General features: G+C 47.7%; 1 protein-coding gene across 2 annotated transcripts in view; it reads right to left on the reverse strand.

The window, feature by feature from the left end:
• Positions 1-6: 6 nt before the first annotated feature.
• The window catches only part of LOC134406446 (dehydrogenase/reductase SDR family member 4-like), a 104,675-nt gene continuing 83,193 nt past the window's right edge, over positions 7-21,488 (reverse strand). The window contains exons 1-9 of one of the 2 annotated variants that reach the window (XM_063137877.1): positions 16,999-17,074; positions 16,510-16,700; positions 13,623-13,800; positions 12,041-12,142; positions 11,464-11,534; positions 7,894-7,945; positions 5,956-6,090; positions 3,914-3,969; positions 7-737 (exon numbers count right to left, since the gene is read on the reverse strand). In XM_063137877.1, coding sequence (XP_062993947.1) covers positions 623-737; positions 3,914-3,969; positions 5,956-6,090; positions 7,894-7,945; positions 11,464-11,534; positions 12,041-12,142; positions 13,623-13,800; positions 16,510-16,646 — 846 coding nt within the window. In that variant the 5' untranslated portion in view covers positions 16,647-16,700; positions 16,999-17,074 and the 3' untranslated portion in view covers positions 7-622. Of the gene's footprint in view, positions 738-3,913; positions 3,970-5,955; positions 6,091-7,893; positions 7,946-11,463; positions 11,535-12,040; positions 12,143-13,622; positions 13,801-16,509; positions 16,701-16,998; positions 17,075-21,488 lie in introns of those variants that run through there. The other variant, XM_063137878.1, reaches the window with a different exon arrangement.

Below are 21,488 nucleotides of genomic sequence, written 5' to 3' on the forward strand. Positions count from 1 at the left end.
ATAAGCTTTCAGTCAGAGACACACCTTTATTTTCGTCCAAATTAGAAGGCACTGAGAAATGACATAGAGATGCTATTACTGCAGGCGCACCTGCACCCCCAAAAAACTTTCGGCACCTGTTTTTCCGTGGAAAAATCCATAACCTCACCCCCAATTGCTCCCCTCGCTATCCAATTAATGCCCTATTCCCCCTTCCCCAAAGCTCCCCCCTCTACCAGCAGCAAGTAGCCAGCTAACAATTTGATGGGTTTGGCTCTGCCCCCATTGAAAGAAGAACCCCACGAGCCGAGCTCTTCCCAATGGACCTGGAAGGCATGCATATTCTCTTGGTGTGTAAAGGGGTCACTGAAATTCAGCCTGACGCACACGTATTCCCCTCTGCCCGACCCCTTTATATCTTCTTGGAGGGACCTCTCCGTCTTGCCCCATCACCTCTTCTCAGGGGAGCCACACCCCATACCCAAACCAAGCATCTCAGCAAACTACACAGATGTCTGTTGGTCACTATGATACCCTTCCGCACCAATGTCCCTCTGTCGTGTCCCTGGGGTAGGGGAGGGCATTCAGCCACAATCCCTCTGTCCATCCATATAGTCAGGCAAGAAGGCAGGGTAGACCCCCATCAGAGACGGGATGGAGAGCCTCCTGCGACCACCATGGTCTCTCCGGTGATATAGCTGGCATCCGGGGAACACAGGAAGGAAACTATTCCAGAACAGTCAGACGGGACACCGAGCCTGAAGGGGGAAAAGGGGAGAGGTCGGTTTAGCGGGCAGAGTCAAGGAGATACTTCAGAGGGACCCAAGGGCTGCGTCTGCATAGAACTTAAAGCTAGGATTCTGGGAATCCTAACTTACCTTGAACAAGCTATGCACTGGTTCCTCCTGCTAGCACAAGCGGACCAAAGACTTTGTTTAGCATGTCGTGCTACCCCGGGATCCTGGCCGGTTGCACCATTACAAGCGAGAATTGTGAACCAGGGTTTGATCTTGGTTTATGAATCTTGGCTTGTTTGGGAGCAACAAACCAGGATCCGAGGTTCAGATGACATGCAGAACAAACCATTTCTCGTTTGATTGGCCACTTCTGCTAGTGGGAGCCAAGCAGAAGCCAACGGGCTGTATGCGGCCACTTGTTCATGGTAAGGCAGGATTCCCCGGAATCCTGGGTTGTTGTTCCGCGCTAATGCAACCTACAGTGGGAGCAGATTACAGAAAAGAAAGAAGAAAGGGAAGCTTAGAGGCAGGAAAGACCCCAGAGAGGTATGAGGGAAGTCAGAGGGAGAGCAAGGAAGTGGGAGGAGCCACACCCAGGATGTGGAGAACAGGAAATGCTAAGGAGGGAACAGAAGAAAAGGTGACTAAATAGCTAATATCAACACTGGCTTGGTTCAGACAACACGCTAAACCATGCTGCTTAACCAGAAAATGGTTAAGGGAATGCAACGCATTCCCTTAACCATTTTGTGGTTAAGCAGCATGGTTTAGCGTGTTGTCTGAACCAGGCCAGTGTGTGTGTGTGTGTGTGTGTATGATTTCCCCCAGTGAGATACTCAGGTCCGTGGGTGAACAAACCCAAATCCAGACTTGGAGAATGTGCTGTTCAACCCAAAGTAACTGAGGTCGGTTGGAGCTGACAACTCACTAGCCTCAGTCCAGAGATACCTGGACGTCCCTCATTCTGTTTCGTTAGTTATTGCGGTGAAAGGAATGACAAAAGCGGTTGTGGGACAACACGGGGATACAACAGTGCGTGGACCCTCCACAAAATCCCGTTTGGAGGCAGGACGACGCACTATAAAAGCCTCCACTGAATCACCCTGTGGCAAAATGCGCGTGCGCACTGGGCTGGATGGAGTCCGGAAATCAAAAACAGAAGAACCATGGATTGCTAACCCATCTGCCCTGGTCTGCAAACAAGATCAGGGCCTTAAGGATCCTGAAATCCGGGGAGAAATTTTGATGGGGACAATTTTGTAAGCATTTCTGACTTAGCTTCTAGGTGCGTTAAGTTCTGGGTGTATGCCCTGGAGTCCTTTGACCAAAGGGCAAAGACTCAGCAAGTGGAAGCAGCCGAGATGTGGAAATACTTTGGCATTCAGAAGTGAAGGCCTCTCTTTCACAGTCTCTTCCCCTAACATGTCCGGAACCATGAATGTTTGCTTGTGAGAGAGCTAAAGGTACAACCCCATGCATGTTGACTTGACAGTAAATCCCACTGAGAGACCAGGTTATCTAAAGGTCTTCCTTCATCCACACGACTCAGCTGATACCTTCAGAGTAGCTTTGGCGGTCCCACTCATGTGCACCCTGGCAAGATCGATTTATTTCCAGCAGTCACGAGCAACAGGGCCTTCTTGGTGGTGGCTAAATGGATGTCGCTTGGCTCCTTCAGTGCAGGTTTTCAAATGGGCCTTTAAAAAAGATCACTCTCCCAAGCGGCCTTTCCATAACACGTTTTAGGCCAGGGATGGCGTAAGGTAAATCTCCAGATATTTTAGACTTCAATTCCCAGAAGCCCCTGCCGGCCTGGGTAGTAGTGAGGAACGCTGGGAGTTGAAGTTCAGAGCATCTGGAAATCTACTTTCTGCCCACGCGTGTTTTACTCTGAGCTATTCCTTGTCTCCCTCCTGTTTTCCTATATCAAAATCCTATGACTTCATTTAGGCCAAAGATGCCAAAGGGCACGGCTCTTAATAATTTCTGGTAATCCGATGTTTCAAAATATTTATGTATCTTCTCTAGGGTGCACACCATTCCACGAGGGCATGGCCCCGACAGGCAGCCGATAGGTATGTCCGATACTACAGCTTGTGGGATTTACCTCCGAGTAAACATGCTTGGGGTTGTGTCATAACTGGGACCAGTGACCTTTCACGTGCAAAGCACACATCATGGCAGTGAGACGTAGCCCCTTCTGGCCCCATTCTGCTGAAACAGGAGTCCAGAACCATTTTCGCTTCAAAGTCTTCCGCCAGTAACTATGCCCTAAGAGAGGCGTTTCAACCTTTTAAAACAGGGGGAAAGCCACGCAAAAACTTAGGAAGCAACCAAACCGTCGATGATTGGGTTTGACCAATGGAACATAAGAAGAGCCCTGATGCTGGGTCAGACCGAGGGTCCATCTAGTCCAGCACTCTGTTCACACAGGGGCCAACCAGCTGTCGACCAGGGTCCCACAAGCAGGACACCATGCAACAGCACCCTCCTGCCCATGTTCCCCAGCAACTGGTGCACACAGGCTTATTGCCTCGAATACTGGAGGTAGCACACAACCCTCAGGGCTAGTAGCCACTGATAGCCTTCTCCTCCAGGAAGATGGGTGGCCATCACTACATCTTGTGGTAGCGAGTTCCATAATTTAACTCTGCGCTGTGTGAAGAAGGACTTCCTTTTATTTGTCCTGGATCTCCCACCCATCAGCTTCATGGCAGAATGACCCCGTTGGGTTCTAGTACTTTTGAGAGAGGGAGAAAAATGTCTCCCTGTCCACATTCTCCCCACCATGCATAATTTTGTACCGCTCCATCATGTCTCCCCTTCGCCTCCTTTATTCCAAGCTAAACAATCCCAGCCTTCTGGGGAGCACCAGAAAGCAGGATTGGGACCCCAAGCAGGCCAAATTTGGCCCAGGGAGCAGAAGCTTCTGTCCCCCTGTGCTACAATGACACAGAAAAGATGTCCACAGAAGCAAAAGCTGGGAAGAATGAGCCGCACAGGGTCCCTCCCAGTGACATTCCCTTTGCAGCAAATGGTGGATGAGGGACTCTTCAGTGTCCGGCAGCCCATTCAACTGTACCACTTCTCGCATGGTACAGTCCTCCCAGGGTCTGTTTGTGGTCTGCAGCGGGCCTAGAGATCTCTAGCTGTTGACCGCCAGTTTATTGGAAGGGTAGGATGCCTAGAGAGGTTACCTCTGAATCCTCATGGTCTCCATCAACTTGTCCTCCATGGCTTTGTCCTGCCAGAGCTGGAGAAGTAAAAGACGCCCATTAGTCTGCCTGCTTTGTTTATCTGGAGCTGTTAGAGACCCACAACTCCATGGGCCCTGTTCAGACAACCCGCTAAACCAGGATGGTTAAAGCGTTTTGAGCTAAACATGACGGCTTAGTTTGTTACGTGAACCATGACTTAAGAGTGTCGTGTGAACCGTTCCGAACCATGGTGGCAACATAACCGTGGGATAAACACACTCACTAACCACTTGCTGCGACAGGGTGAGCGGCCTAACCAAGGCTTAGCGTGTTGTCTGAACAGGCCCCATATTTCTATCAAGAGCAAGCTCCTCAAAGTGGCTTAACAACTGGAAAAAAACCCAATAAATAACCAGTGATAATATGGGAACTTGATACCTGAAGGAACATCGATCCCCCCCATATCAGGGTGATTGTAGACTGCGCTCCCCTAACCCTAACCCTCCTTTCTGATGTAAAGTGGACGGCTACTGTGGAGATGGCCTCCTCGGTCATGGCACCCAACTTGTGAAGTTCTCTCTCCATACAGACTTGCCTGGCGCCAAGGTCGATATATTTTTGGCACTGGGAAAAACCTTTTTTCTTTTTGTTGCTCAGACAAGTTGAACTTAAGACCCACTGAAATCAATGGGATACATGAGTCATGGCTGGCTTCCCACTGAAGTCAACAGCACGCAAGTGCAACTACGTGAGTCTGGATCCAACCTACGGTCTTTAGCTGCTTCTGACGACTGGCGTACTTCTTCTCTCTCAGATAGGTCCTAAACCGCCCCAGAGAATTTGCTCTTAAAACCGAACAAAGCAGACAGGGCAGCGGATAAAACAATCCACATAAAAACAAGGAGGGAAAAGGGCAGCAGTCAGCTGGAGTAAAAATGTTGTAAGGAGGAAGCAAAGAGAGAACAGGGAGGAAGTAGGTCTAGGGTGACTCTATGGAAAGGAGGACAGGGCTCCTGTATCTTTAACCGTTGTATTGAAAAGAGAATTTCAGCAAGTGTCATTGTTATGCACGCAGCACCTAGATGAGACCACATCACGCCAGTCCTTTTCCAGCTTCATTGGCTGCCAGTCCAGATCCGGGCCCGATTCAAAGTGCTGGTATTAACATTTAAAGCCCTAAACAGCTTGGGGCTAGGCTATCTGAAGGAACGCCTCCTCCCATACATACCTGCCCGGACCCTAAGGTCATCCTCAGGGGTCCTTCTCCGCGAGCCCCTGCCAAAGGAAGTGAGGCAGGTGGCTACCAGGAGGAGGGCCTTCTCTGCTGTGGCACCCTGGCTGTGGAATGAGTTCCCTAAGGAGGTTCGCTTGGCACCTACATTATATGCTTTTAGACGCCAGGTTAGACCTTTTTATTCTCCCCGCATTTTAACAGTCTATAAATAAATTTTAACTTGGTGTTTTAAATTTGTAATTTTGCATTGCTGCTGCTTTTATCTGGGTGAGCTTTTATATTGTATTTTATATTATGGTTTTATACTGTTGTTTTATACTTTGAATGTTTTTAATTTTTGTGAACCGCCCAGAGAGCTTCGGCTATTGGGCGGTATAGAAATGTAATAAATAAATAAAAATAAATAAATCCCCTCTTCGTCACAACCATTCAAGCTGCAGGAGCCCTGCCCTTTTGACCAGCTACAAAAGAGGGCAGGGCTCCTGCAGCTTCCACTGTTGTGATGCAGAGGGAATTTCACCAGGTGCTGCATGCATACAAATGACACCTGCTGAAATACCCTTTTCTATACAACTGTTAAAGAGACAGGAGCCCTGTCCTACTTTCCGTACAGTTACCCTAAGTGGGTCGGACCTCTTAGGGAGGGAGTTCCATAGGCCGGGAACCACCACAGAGAAGGCCCCGTCTTGTGCCCCAATAAAGGCAGGGTGCGCAAAAGAGCCTCTCTCAGTGGGTCTCAAAGGCTGAGCAGATTGATGAAGGAGGCGATGCTACTCTCTGCTCCTCCTTCCCGTCCTCTGATACTCACCACTGAGCTGAACTTGGTGCGGATCAGGCCGGGCGCCAGATTGTTGATGCGGACATTGCTGGGGGCCAGTTCGGTTGCCAGGGTGCGGGTGAGGCCCAGAAGAGCCGTCTTGCTGACGTTATAGGGTCCCAAGCCCTAGCGGAGACAGGAAGAAGAAGACGGGCTTTGATCAGCCTTTCCCAACTTTCCAGATGAATTCGGGGGGAACGGGGACCTTTCCCTCTATCCAATCCACTTTTCCCCAAAAATATATATCATTTTAGGGACTTCAACAGGGTCTGTCCTCCTCACACCACCTCTGCCACCCATAGGGTGACCCTATGAAAAAGAGGACCGGGCTCCTGTATCTTTAACAGTTGTATTGCAAAGGGAATTTCAGCAGGTGTCATTTGTATATATGGAGAACCTGGTGAAATTCCCTCTTCATCACAACAGTTAAAGCTGCAGGTGCCCTGCCCTCTTTTAAATCTGGTAACAGTATAGCCACAGTATAGCTCCTGCAGCTTTAACTGTTGTGATGAAGAGGAAATTTCACAGGTGCGACATGCATACAAATGACACCGGCTGAAATTCCCTTTTCTATGCAACTGTTAAAGATACAGGAGCCCTGTCCTCCTTTTCATAGGGTCACCCTATGGACCACCCATCTTTTGTAGGTTTCTTCAGCATTCTCAGGAGCAGCCGGGGAACTTCTAGGCCTCATCTACACCAGGCAGGATATTCCACTATGAAAGCAGTATATAAAAGGCAGGAGCCACACGACTGCTTTATAGCTTATTTTCTTTTCCCTAAAGCTTTTAAAACTTGATTTTGTTCTGACTCTTATACTGCCTGTTTGGTGCATTCTCTTCCCCTCCTTATTGTTTTATTATGACTTCATTAGAATGTAAGCCTATGCGGCAGGGTCTTGCTATTTATTGTTTTACTCTGTACAGCACCATGTACATTGATGGTGCTATATAAATAAATAAATAAATAAATAAATAATAATAATAATAATAATTTATTTATATAGCACCATCAATGTACATGGTGCTGTACAGATTACACAGTAAATAGCAAGACCCTGCCGCATAGGCTTACAATCTAATAAAGTTGTAGTAAACAATAAGGAGGGAAGGAGAATGCAAACAGGCACAGGGAAGTGTAAACAGGCATCGGGTAGGGTGAAGCTAACAGTATAGAGTCAGAACAAACTCAATATTTAAAAGCTATAGGGAAAAGAAAAGTTTTTAGCTGAGTTTTAAAAGCTGTGATTGAGTTTGTTGTTCTCAAGTGTTCTGGAAGAGCGTTCCAGGTGTAAGGGGCAGCAGAAGAAAAAGGACGAAGCCGAGTAAGGGAAGTAGAGACTCTTGGGCAGGCGAGAAGCATGGCATCAGAGGAGCGGAGAGCATGAGCGGGGCAGTAGTGTGAGATGAGAGCGGAGAGATAGGCAGGAGCTAGACCGTGAAAAGCTTTGAAGGTCAACAGGAGAAGTTTATATTGGATTCTGGAGTGAATTGGAAGCCAATGAAGAGATTTCAGAAGTGGAGTGACATGGTCAGAGCGGCGGGCCAAGAAGATGATCTTAGCGGCAGAGTGGTGGACAGAGACCAGTGGACTGATGTGAGACGAGGGAAGACCAGAGAGAAGAAGGTTGCAGTAGTCCAACCGAGAGATAACCAGTGCGTGAACGAGAGTCTTGGCAGAAGAGACAGTCAAAAATGGTCGAATCCTGGCAATATTATACAGGAAGAAATAATATCGAAGTGCACTGACAACTGTTGGGGCCCACTGACACATACCATATGCCGCTTTCATATCACTACATCCTGCCTGGTGCGGCTCCTGCCTTTTATATACCGCTTCCATAGTTCAATATCCTGCTTGGTGTAGATGAGGCCCTAGTCTCAAAAAGGGGAAACGCGGGATCAGAGGAGAAGCCTGAGGCTGACTCACCGGAAACGGGGAATACGCAGCGATGGACGAGACGATAACGATGGAGCCGCCTCTGAAAGAAAGAGGGCAGTGGAAAGGAAAGAGAGACAGAAAGAGAGACGGAGTTGGTTTACTGGGGCATCTTGGGGTTCCAGCGAAAAACAAAGCTGTCCTTGTAAGTCAGCCTGCCTCATCTTGCCCCTCCCTCCAGCTACGCAGTCCGATATGTCTGGAGGACGACCGGTTGGCGAAGGCCGCCTTAGGTCAACGTGCCTCAAGTTCAACCACCACTCAGTCACGAAGCTCATCGAGCGAGCGCGGGACAATCACCACGTCTCCTCCTGAACTACCTCGCAGGGTCGTCGTGAGCCGCTTCGATCCACACGGAAAAATACCAGTGTGAGAGCCGGTGCGGTGTAGTGGCTAAGGTGTCGGACTGGGAGTCGAGAGATCCGGTTTCTAGTCCCCACTCGGCCATGGAAACCCACTGGGTGACTTTGGGCCAGTCACAGACTCTCAGCCCAACCCGCCTCACAGGGTTGTTGTTGTGAGGATAACATGGAGAGGATTTTGATTATGGACGCCGCCTTGGGTTCCTTGGAGGAAAAAAGGCGTGATATAAATGTAATAAATAAATAAATAATACAAACGTCGGTGCAAAATACCACCTCAGAAGATGAAAGCTTGGCACTGTCCTTTGAGCCCAGGGGATGTCAGAGGCTGTCACCTCCCAAGATGGGCTCAGACCAGGTTCTGGGCCATGAGGACTATTTATTTATTTATTTATTTATTTATTAAAGAATTTGTATCCTGTCCTATTATCACTGGGATCTCAGGGCGGCGTACAAATAAAATCAGAACGATATAAACATAAATAATTTACACGGGTAAAAATGTATTAAATCGTTAACGAATTAAAACCTGTGGCATTTTTTTTTTAAAAAAGCAATAAAACAATTAAAATCAATTAAAACTATGTGTAACCATGCAGAATTTAGCCCTCGAAGGCTTTGTTAAAAAGCCATGTTTTTACTTGGCGCCAAAATGAAGCCAGTGTCGGCGCCAGTCAGGCCTCCAAAGGGAGGGCATTCCACAGCCGGGGGGCCACCACAGAGAAGGTCCTCTCCCACGGCCCACAATAATGTATATCTTGCGTTGGTGGGATGCGGAGAAGGGCTCCTCCAACAGATCTCAAATCTTGGGCAGGCATATATAAGGAGAGGCGCTCCCTCAACTATCGAGGTCCCAAGCTGTTCAGAGCTCTGAAAGTCATTGCCAACACCTTGAATTCCAACCAGAGGCGTATAGGCAGCAAATGCAATTCTTTTAAGATCGGTGTTATATATATGGCCTTTATAAGATGTTCCGTTGAGCAGTCTGATTGCTGCATTTTGCACCAGCTGCAACTTCCGAGTCGTCTTCAAGGGCAGCCCCATGTGAAGTGCATTACAGTAGTCTAATTGGGACGTTACCAGAGCATGGACCACTGTGGCTAGGTTGTCCCTGTCCAGGAAAGTCCGTAGATGACAGATCAGCCGAAGCTGACCCTAAGTACTCTGGGCCACGGAGTCCACCTCGGCCTCTAGCGACAAGGATGGATCTAGGAGTACTCCCAAGCTACGCACCTGCTCCTTCAGAGGGAGTGTAACCGCATCCAGAACAGCTCGTTTACCCATTTCCCAGACTTGGGAATCATCAATCCACAGAGATTTCATCTTACCAGGATTCCGCTTCAGTTTATTAGCCCTCATCCAGCCCATTACAGCCTCCAGGCACTAGTCCAGCACCTTCACCACCCCAGCTGACTCTGACGACAAGGTAAAACAGAGCTGAGTATCTCATAACCTACCTAGGGAGGTTGTGGGCTCTTCTCCCACACTAGAGGCCTTCAAGAGGCAGCTGGACAACCATCTGTCAGGTATGCTTTAGGGTGGATTCCTGCACTGAGCAGGGGGTTGGACTCGATGGCCTTGTAGGCCCCTTCCAACTCTGCTATTCTAGGATTCTATGATGACACCCAATCCCCAAACCCCTAATGACCTCTCCCAGTGCTTTAATATAGATGTTGAACAGCATGGGGGATAGAATAGAGCCCTGTAGCACCCCAGATCAGTAGCCATGGGATGGAACAGGAATCCCCCAATACCACTCTCTGAAATCAGCCCTGCAAGGAGGAGCGGAACTACTGTAACACAGTGCCTCCTACTTTCATCTCACAGAGCTGGCCCAGTAAGATACTATGATCAATGGTATCAAAAGCCGCCGAGAGATCCAGGAAGATCAACAGGGTAGCACTGCCCCTGTCTTTCACCCGGAGTAGGTCGTCGGTCAGAGCCACCAAGGCTATTTCAGGGCCCTGAAACCAGACTGAAATGGGTCTGGATAATCCGTTTCTTGCAAGAACGCCTGAAGTTGCCCGGTCACCTCACGCTCAAGCACCTTGGCCCAAAAGGGGATATGGGGGGGGGGTAGTTCTCACATACCCCTGGGTCCAGGGAGGTCCTCTTCAGGAGAGGGTCCACTACAGCCTCTTTCAAGGAAGCAGGTACCACTCCCTGACAGAAGGAGGCATTTACCACCCCCTGGACCCACCCAATCAATCCCCCTCTACTGTATTGAATTAGCCAAGACGGGCAAGGGTCAAGCTTAGCTGTGGTGGGGCGGACTGATCCAAACGACTAGGTGGGGAAGGGGCCACAGAGGGCTCCTCGTGACAGTTCTCTTGCCCTCTGACTCTCCAAAATGTCACTGCCAAGAGGCCAGGCCTCAGGACCTACCTCTTTTATTAAAAAGCCAACCTCTTGCACAATTCCTGGCGCTTTATAATAATTGAGGCCTTTTGTTTTTCATGCTCTCACTGGGGTTAGAAGGGAATCATAGAGTCATAGAATAGCAGAGTTGGAAGGGGCCTACAAGGCCATCAAGTCCAACCCCCTGCTCAATGCAGGAATCCACCCTAAAGCATCCCTGACAGATGGTTGTCCAGCTGCCTCTTGAAGGCCTCTAGTGTGGGAGAGCCCACAACCTCCCTAGGTTACTGATTCCATTGTCGTACTGCTCTAGCAGTCAGGAAGTTTTTCCTGATGTCCAGCTGGAATCTGGCTTCCTTTAACTTGAGTCCATTATTCCATGTCCTGCACTCTGGGAGGATCGAGAAGAGATCCTGGCCCTTTTCTGTGAGACAACCTATTAAGTATTTGAAGAGTGCTCTCATGTCTCCCCTCCATCTCCTCTTCTCCAGGCTAAACATGCCCAGTTCTTTCAGTCTCTCTTCATAGGGCTTTGCTTCCAGACCCCTGATCATCCTGGTTGCCCTCCTCTGAACACGCTCCAGTTTGTTCAGCTGGATAGGTGGAGATGCACCAAGGGCCAGAGAAGTGGAGAGTTTCAGGATGAGGACTAGAAACTTGAATTGGATGTGCAGGGGTTGACACAGAGTCAGGAATGGGCGGGGGGAGCGGTTTGTGAGGAGAACCGTATCGTGGGCTAACAGAGAGGGGATGAAAACGCGGACAAGTGTTTCAGCACTGCGGCGAAACACACGCACAGGTGCAGCCCATCCCTCCTGAGGACACGCTTCCTGCCACTCACCCCCTCTTCGCCATGTGAGGTACAACCAGTTTGATCAGCAGGGCCGTGGCTTTGACGTTGATATCCAGGATCTGAAAAGAGGGAAAAAACGCTCACGGAACTGAAGGGCTGAGCAAAGCAAGCCGGCCTCCCCGGTGGATCATTAAAGCGTGGGATTGTGGAGGGTGGCCCCCACAAAAACGCCCCTCCAGGCCACGCTGATCGTAATCTAATTTCTGTATCGCGGGTAGTTGCAGCAGCGTTCCCAGTCCAGCTAAACGGTAGAGTCCCAGCTCAGCGGTACAGCCCCCGCTTTGCAAGCCGAAGGTCACACCTTCAATCCCGCCCACAGCATCCCCAGTTAAAAGGATCCGGTACCTATTTCCCTTCTCTAGGGTTGCCAACTTTTTAATCAGCCTCTGCTCTTTTAACATCAGTTTGCGAAGCAGGGCTGGCCAGATTAGATTCCCCCCACCTGATAAGTTGGCAACCCTACCCTTCAACAACTCATCCTATTCCGATCACCAAACACAGCCATTCCCTCTTCATCACAGTCCTTTTTTTGAAACTGTCCCTCTCAACTTGGCCATCCTCTTACTTTGTCCCAGACGTCTTCAGTAGCATCAAGAGTACTGCCGAAAAAGGGGTTCACGGCTGCATTGGATACCAAGATATCAATTCCTCCGTGGCGCTCAAGGGCCTAGAGTAAAAGAGGCCAGAATTTAAAAATATATATTCATAAGAAGGAAATCTTTTTGTTTAAAAAGGCAGCCCAAGAAAGAACACTCAGCTCTCTCCACTTCAGAAGTATTTCAGTTCTACAAGACACAGATTTAAAGTCGGTGTGCTGCCCGCATCGTAATGGTCATTTTGACTCCGAGGGAGCGATCGTAGGCTGGAGCTGAAATACGGGTCTGACAAAAAAATATTTTAATCCAGGTTTCTGGAACAGAGAGACTGGCTCCACCCAATACTGCACAATTTCTATTCCTAATTTTGAAAGAAAAAGAGTGTTTCTTGGCATGAGGCAGAAAACAAGGGATGAAACATTCCGAAAAATGGGAAGAAACGAGACTCACGTTTCCCAGTACTGGGAAAATGAGGTCAACTTTCTCATTCTTTTCCCCTCACTTTGTCAAGTTTAGGATACAACCCGGGAATTCTAGGACCCAGTTCCCTGCCTCTGCTCCTCCTGTTACAGGCAGGGTTCACAGAAACGGTGAACTTTACCCCTCGCATGCTTCTGTTAAGACGCCTTTGAAAAGGGGAATTTCAAGGCCCTACTCCCACTCAACAGCGAGTGGGAACAGAGTTGAAGACGCATTCCCAGAGTGCATCCACCGATCGCAGAAAGGAGAGCTGCCACTTCTCCTGAAACTGGGGCAGAGGAGGATTCTGGGACAACCTAACATGAGCACAACTTCACTTGTAGGGGAGAGGGGCAGGAAAGGGAGGCACTCCCTCAGGAATGGCCCAAGAGATGTTGGCGCCTGAGGTGGAAAATCCATGTGCTGCCCCGAATTTCCATTATTATTATTATTATTATTATTATTATTATTATTATTATTTACATTTATATACCGCCCCATAGCCGAAGCTCTCTGGGCGGTTTACAAAGGTTAAAAATACTGAACGTTAAAAACAAATATACAAAATTAAAAACCATAAAAACCATAAAAACAGACAATATTCATTTAAAAACAACTATTCAGGAGTCAAGTTAAGAAAAAAACTCAGCAGATATTGTTAAATGCTGGGAGAAGAGAAAAGATAACAATGTTGATGCCAGGCGAGCCTTGTTGGGGAGATTGTTCTATAATTGGGGGCCACCACTGAAAAGGCCCTCTCCCTTGTTGCCATCCGAGCTAATTAACACCAGGTGCCATCCACCGGAAAGTTCTCCTGTAGGGCCACTTCTGTGAGGCTGGAACATTGCTGCCCCCCCTGAAGTCCTGCCCACTGCAGAGGATTCTGGGGGATGTTCTAGAATGCCAACTGCACTTCGGAGAAGATGAACGGAGAGACGGGTCTCTTTCAGAGAAAGTTGTCTGCCATGACTGACCTTCCCAAGGGGGAACTTCTGCAAAGCGTCTGTGGAACCCTGGGGGAACCCTCATTCTCACGCTCTTCCAATGGACCAAAGACACCATTTTGTCTCCCCCAACGAAGCCGCTTCTCACCGTATCGATGAGATGCTGCCTGTCTTCGGCCTTCCCCACATGGCACACCAACCCCGACACGCTCAGATCCTTCGCTCGGAGCTCGGCCACAGCCCGGTCCACGTTGGCTTGTTTTCGACTGCTCACCACCACATGCGCGCCGTCCTGGGCCAGACGCTGGGCAATGGCGAAGCCAATTCTAGCAAGAAACAAGGAGAGGCAGTCATGGAGAGACGTTCTAAGAAAACAAGGTAGGGAAACAATTTCCCAGGACAGAGGTGTGAACCTCTCTCATCCCGAGGGCCGGATTCCATTTTGGAGAAATTCCCAGGGGGTGCACTGCAGTGGTGGGCGGAGTCAAAGACAGATGGGCGGGACCAAAATACCAAACCTACCAGCATATTTTATTTTAAAGCTCTTACTGCCAATAACTAAACCTTAGGAGAGGCGTTTCAGTCTTTTAGAATGGTGTGGGGGGGAGTGCACAAAAGCTGAGAAGCCACCAAATCACCACTGGTGGATGGGGGGGAAGGGGCGTGGCCACCTGAGATGTAAAACTGCTAGAATCGGTTTGTTGATCTGGATTAGGGTGGCCATAGGAAAAGGAGGACAGGGCTCCTGTATCTTTAACAGTTGTATCGAAAAGGGAATTTCAGCAGGTGTTATTTGTATACAGCACCCGGTGAAATTCCCTCTTCATCACAACAGTGAAAGCTGCAGGAGCCCTGCCCTCTTTTGCATCTGGTCACTCTAGCTGTACTCCTGCAGCTTTAACTGTTGTGATGAAGAGGGGTCGAAACAGCTCACTATTAAGATTTCTAGCAAGTCCTTCTAAAACAGCAATTTGCTTCTGAGAGTTTATGGGTGAGCCATTTAGGGTGACCACATGGAAAAGAGGACTGGGCTCCTGTATCTTTAACAGTTGCGTAGAAAAGGGGATTTCAGCAGGTATCGTTTGTATACATGCAGCACCTGGTGAAATTTCCTCTCCATCACAACAGTGAAAGCTGCAGGAGCTATACGAGAGTGTTCAGATACAAAAGGGGGCAGGGCTCCTGCAGCTTTCACTGTTGTGATGGAGAGGGCATTTCACCAGGTGCTGAAGGCATACAAATGATACATAGGCCAGATCTACACCAAGCAGCTTATAACACTTTGAACATGGTTTGAAAACGGTATATGGAATGTGTCATGGGCTCCAACAGTTGTCAATGCTGTTATAAACCATTATAAAGTAGTAGTGTAGATCCTGCCCTGTTGAAATCCCCTTTTCTATGCAACTGTTGAAGATACAGGAGCCTTGCCCTCCTTTCCATATGGTCACCCTAATCTGGATCAACCCAGCTGCCTGCCTTTTGGACCAAGGACGCTGAGAGACAGGACCAGGGCATGACCCAGAGCTTTTGCCAGAAGGACAGAGAATTGGTAGCTTTATCTCGGCTATGTTAGGATTTCCCCACCCTATCCTTATTTATTAGATATAGTTTTTGCAAGCGGGCATAATGTTACAGCCAACTGAGCGTGCCTAGTCATGTTTACTCAGAAGTAAATCCCATTACATTCAACAGGGCCTACGGCCAGGTAAGATACAACCCTATACAAGTTTAGACAGAAGTAAGTCCTACAACGTCCAACTTTCTCCTGTCTAAACAGGCACAGGGTTGTGCCCTTAAGGCAGCCTTCCTCAACCTGGGACGCTCCAGATGTGTTGGCCTGCATCTCCCAGAATGCCCCAGCCAGCTGGCTGGGGCATTCTGGGAGTTGTAGTCCAACACATCTGGAGCGCCCCAGGTTGAGGAAGGCTGCCTTAAGGGCATAATTCTGCCTCCCACTGAAACCTGGTATGCATCAACACAATGTCTACACAGCGTCCTTGGACCAGTTAATCCTTGAACCAGTTAATCCTGTCCCCACATTACACCCCCGTAAAATTTTTGTGATACAGAGATTTTCTCGGCTGATATGTGATCTTTAGATATTGGATTTACATAATAACTTGGGTAGACATTCGGATTCCTGCGCAAAACTATTAGAGGTGCTATTTCAAAATGGCGGACAAGTTTCTTTAGGTCACTAGTTTTCATCAACCACAGAATTAAACATCTTGCGTTTTGTATCAAATTACAGGTTTTCAGGGTCAAGGGGTTCAAAGAATACATTATTTTAATTGTCGGAGTACTCTTTCCACCATTTTCCAAGATGTTGCTGAAATGTTGTTTCTTTTTCTCATTTTCTTGACAAATCAAGAAAATGAGGTTGACAAAAACTAGTGACCTAAAGAATCGCTGACTCTTCCTAGTGGTCTCAAGAAGGCCATTTTGACTTCCTGTCTGCTACATGGGGACCAGAAGTGGTCGTCTTCAAAAAGTTGTCATTAAGATCCCTAAAATGGGGTGGGTAAAACGGGGTGGGTAAAACGCTCCGAACGCCACAAATGCACGTTAAAAACGCTAAGCTTGCTTATCCCCCAAAGTACAAGGCAGATCAGGATAAAATTCACAAAGAACACATTAAGACATTTAATCTGATACTTTGGAGGGCTCTTAAAATCTGAACTCTCAGCCGAAACTCGACGGGGCGCCAATTGAGGAACAAAAAAAGCGCGTCTCTTGAGCCAAGCTGAAAGAGATGTCTCCTGGCTCTTCTTAAAACTTATCCCAGGGGGCTTAGCGTGAGCTGAAGATTTACACACACACATCCCTCCGAAACCTGTCTTTTCCGCAATGCCGCCACTCAGCTTCTGTATCCTGCGGAAGCCACAGTAAAGGCAAGAGTGCCCCTGAGAAAGTGCAGAGTGCTCCTTCCTCGCCTAGCACCCCCAGCACCTGCAAGAGGCAGCCCTAAAGACCGGAGAAGGTTGAGCACCCCCGGCAACGGGCTCGCTGGAGGACACCGGAGCAGCTCTTACCCCTCGGTGGAGGCGGTCACCAAGGCCACCTTGTCGGCGAGGGTCCCCCGCGCCGTGGCACCGGTGCTGTTCATCCGGATGAGGCGGCTGGCGGCTTGCTTGGAGTGCGGGAAAGTGCTGGCCAAGGCTCTCAACATGCTAGTCCAGTGGTCACGCCTCCGCTGGATTCTGTCCCCTGGGTCCAGGAATGCCTTGAATTCAGAGATCGGGACAAAGATCACCGGTCAGGACAATGGTCACGGGTCAGGCCAACGCTGCTTGCCAAAACGGCGCCATTCCTGGCCGCTCTCCCCGTGGGCTCCTGTCAGCCAACAACTTTGCATGGCAAGAAGCCATTGCATTGCATTGCATTGCATTGCTTTGCAATTCCCCAGCTTAATCCCAGGGATTGATCTGCCCTCTCCCCTCCCTCTCCCCTCCCCTCCCTCTCCTTGCCATGCATTGACTTCTTTGCAACACGGGACACCCCACAACCCCAAGACGTCTCACTTCTTTCGGATCTCCACTCCACCGTGGGGAGAGAAAACAGGAAGCAAAGTCGAAGCGGAGCGGCGAAGGGGGGGAGCTGTGGAGTTCAGGGGCGGAGTGGACCGGGAAGGCGCGCTACCGCCCCCTGGCGGCAGGCGCGCGGGGAGCCCGTCTGGGACGGCGCCAGGGAGGCTGGTGGCTCCGATTCCGGCGGGGCTGTGAATCCATTCTGGGTTTCAATCAGAACCAGCAGCCCCCTGGATTCACCTTTAAGCTACACCAAGGCAAGGGGGGGGGCGCCACAGAGTAACGGTACCATAGTTGTAGCCATCTAAGATATATTTTTTGCATTTTCCCCTTATAACAGTTTTAGAACAGTTTTATTAAATTTCCCCCCTTGTAACAGTTTTATGAAAATTGAAAATTTGTGTGGGGGGGTTCCTGTTGCCCTAGTTATAAGTAAGTAATTGGCTTATAAGTATTGTTTGCTGCTATTTAGTGTAAAATAAATATAATAAAAAAACAGTTGATATTTAATATAGTTGTGTGTTCTGGCGTGGGGGGTGGCCTTGAAGGAAACGTAGTTTTTAATGTCTTATTTCGTCTTCAGCACTTATGGAGCCTTAGAGTCATAGAATCATAGAATAGCAGAGTTGGAAGGGGCCTACAAGGCCATCGAGTCCAACCCCCTGCTCAATGCAGGAATCCACGCTAAAGCATCCCTGACAGGTGGTTGTCCAGCTGCCTCTTGAAAGCATCTAGTGTGGGAGAGCCCACAACCTCCCTAGGTCACTGGTTCCATTGTCGTACTGCTCTAACAGTCAGGAAGTTTTTCCTGATGTCCAGCTGGAGTCTGGCTTCCTTTAACTTGAGCCCGTTATTCCATGTCCTGCACTCTGGGAGGATCCAGAAGAGATCCTGGACCTCCTCTGTGTGACAACCTTTTAAGTATTTGAAGAGTGCTGTCATGTCTCCCCTCAATCTTCTCTTCTCCAGGCTAAATATGCCCAGTTTAGGCCATAGCTAGGCCTAAGGTTTATCCCTGGATCGTCCAGGGGTCAAACCTGTTCATCTAGGTGACACACAGTGCTCAGGCAGGGGTGAACCCTGGATGATCCCAGGATAAACCTTAGGTCTAGCTGTGACCTTAATGTCTTGCTGGCTAAACAATGGAAGGGCTGAGGGGGCACCGTTATGGGACTGTGTTTAGGGCATCAGCTGGCCTTAATCCTGCCCTGAGAACCAGCCAGGTCGCTATCCAGGGTGTTGAAACCTAATCCCTACAATTCCCAGAAAAAAACCCTCCTACAACTCCCATCATCCCCCAGCATAGGTGTGCACAGCACATTTCATGAGCATGTGCACATTATTATTACTATTATTATTATTATTATTATTACCCTGTTTCTTCGATTCCAAGACACACTTTTCCCCCCATATAAACATCTCTAAAAAAAGGGGTGCGTCTTAGAATCGCGGGTGCGTCTTAGGTTTTTTTCCCCTCTGTTGGTGGTACTGAAATTAGTGTGCGTCTTACAATCAATGGCATCTTACAATCAAAGAAATACATTATTATTATTATTATTATTATTATTATTATTATTATTATTGTCTTGATTGGAGCACTCCAGAAAGTGGTTGAGTTCAGACGACAGAGCCAGTGTGGTGTAGTGGCTAGAGTGTTGGACTGGGAGTCAGGAGATCCGGGTTCTAGTCACCACTTGGCCATGGAAACCCACCGGGTGACTTTGGGCCAGTCCCAGACTCTCAGCCCAACCTACCTCACAGGGTTGTTGTTGTTGTGAGGATAAAATGGAGAGGAGGAGGATTATGGATGCCGCCTTGGGTTCCTTGGAGGAAAAAAGGCAGGATATAAATGCAATAAATAAATAAACAAATAAATAAATAAAAATCAACTGTGTGCGTGTGTGTAATAGGAACAGAATGGGAAACAACCGCTGATTAGCATGTCGTCCGAACTCAGCCAGTGTGTATTTCCCTTTTCAGTACAACTGTTAAAGAACTTAGAAGCCCTGTCCTCCTTTCCTTATGGTCACCCTGTCTAATCCCCTTTTAAAGTCATCCAAGTTGGCAGCCATCACTATACCTGCAGGATGACACAGCAGCCTGGAATTCTTCAGACAGCAAACTGTCTTTGGATCAAGGGTTGGCTGTCGCAACCTCTCTATCTCCCTATTGTCTGTTGTCTAAGAGCAGTGCGTCCTGTTTGACTTCCAGCTTAACCCAGGAACAAACATGATAAGAAAGCTAGCTTGGCACACACAGGTGATAAGGAAAGTTGATTCCGCACACAAACAGGACCATGGATGTTGACTCAGCCAAAGAGGAGGGGGGAATTGAAAGGGTACGAGAATGGCTATATAAACTCTCTGTATGTTCTAATAAAGTGTGATTTTACCATCATCACCTCTGCCTCTTACATCGGTGTGCGAGATTCCTACAATATCTTGTGGTAGTAAACTCCCTACTTTAACTATGTGCTGTGTGAAGAAGTCCTTCCTTTTATCTGTCCTGAATCTTCCAACAATCACCTTCGTGGGATGAGCACACTGGGCTCTACTATTATGAGTGAGAGAGAGAGAGAGAGAGAGAGAGAGAGATTTCCTTATCCACTTTCTCCACATCGTGCATAATTTTATACACCACTATCATGTCCACTTTACTTTACTTTTTTTATACGCTAAACAGTCCCAGATGTCCTCATCTTTCCTTGTAGGGTAGTTGTTCCAGCCTCTTAGTCATTTTTGCTGCCTCTTTCTGCACTATTTATTTATTTATTTATTTATTTATTTATTTATTTATTAAATTTATATAACCACCCCATAGCCGAAGCTCTCTGGGTGGTTTACAAAAGTTAAAAACGGTGAACATTTAAAAAAAGTATACAAAATTTAAAACCATCAAAAATATAAAAACAACAGTATAAAACAGTGGTGTGATGGCCAGAACTGCACACGGTACCCCAAGCGTGATTACACCAAGGATTTATGTTGCATATTGGCAATTTTTATTTCTGATCTATTTCCTAAGGATCCCCAACATGGAATTTGCTTTTTCTTCAGCAGTCTTTATAGGAATTACCCTACGTTGCTTCATACCATTGCTGTTAATTTATAACGAAACCTCCGTGGAAGGTCATGGTTAATGCTCTAGGAGTTTGTGCATCTGCTCTGTACATTTACTCCATATTTCCTTAGAGGACTTTTTCCACCCCCACCCCCCGCCGAATAAAGTGAGGTCAGTGGCCATAAGAGGACAGACTTTTCATGGTGGCACCTCGGTTGTGAGATGACCTCTCGAAAGAGTAGTGGAGGCTGGTGGCTCTGGTGTGGATAGGGAGACATTTTTCTCCCTTTCTCAAAATACTAGAACCCGGGGTCATCCCATGAAACTGATTGGTGGGAGATCCAGGACAAATAAAAGGAAGGACTTCTTCACACAGCACATGGTTAAATTATGGAACTCATTACCACAAGATGTAGTGATGGCCACCAATTTGGATGGCTTTCAAAGGGGGTTGGATAGATTCCTGGAGGCAAAGGCTATCAATGGCTGCTAGCCCTGATGGTTGTGTGCTATCTCCAGTATTCGAGGCAATAGGCCTGTGTGCACCAGTTGCTGGGGAACATGGACGGGAGGGTGCTGTTGCACCATGTCCTGCTTGTTCATCCCTGGCCAATGGCTGGTTGGCCACTGTGTGAACAGAGTGCTGGACTAGATGGACCCTTGGTCTGATCCAGCATCAGGGCTCTTCTGATGTTCTTATGCCAGTGGGGTGTTGAATCCGCTCTGGATTTCGGTCAGAACTAGTCAGAACTCCTTTAGAGTTCTGACTGGCAACCAGAGCAGATTCGTCACGTTGTTGTTGTTGTTGTTGTTATTATTATTAATTTTTTATTATTATTATTTATATCCTGCCTTTTCCCCAGTACTGGGACTCAAGGCGGTTTACAAGATTAAAACATATACAACTAAAACATATAAATATAAATTTACAAAAGTCAAAATAGAATGAAACCCACGGTAAAATAAAAATAATAATATATATATTTTTTTAAAAAGTTATAACAATGGGTGAAAAAACCCCAATACATTAACACAGGTCCAGAGTATTTCCAAAAGCCTGCTGGAACAAAAAAAGTTTTTTCCCTGTTTCTGAAAGTGTAACGAAGAGGGAGCCAGTCTAGTCTCCACTGCCAAAAAAAGGTTCGCCTGGCATCTATGTTTTGGTACCAGGCAGAATCCTTTTTCCTTTCCTAGGCTGTTTAACCCTTAAAAATTCTGTCGGTACGTTTTTAGATCTTTGCACTGCAGTTGGCTTTTACACTGATTTTTACTTTTTTTCTGTTTGAAATGAAAAGGTTTTATATTATGTTTTACTATGTTGTTGCATTTTATGTTTTTTGCTTTTGCTTTGTGAACTGCTCAGAGAGGTTGAGCCTCCTTTGCTTTTTGTAATCTTCAGCAAGACCAAGATTTTAAAGGAAGCA

This window comes from Elgaria multicarinata, chromosome 11 (genome assembly GCF_023053635.1).
Source record: "Elgaria multicarinata webbii isolate HBS135686 ecotype San Diego chromosome 11, rElgMul1.1.pri, whole genome shotgun sequence".
Classification (NCBI taxonomy): Eukaryota; Metazoa; Chordata; class Lepidosauria; order Squamata; family Anguidae; genus Elgaria; species Elgaria multicarinata.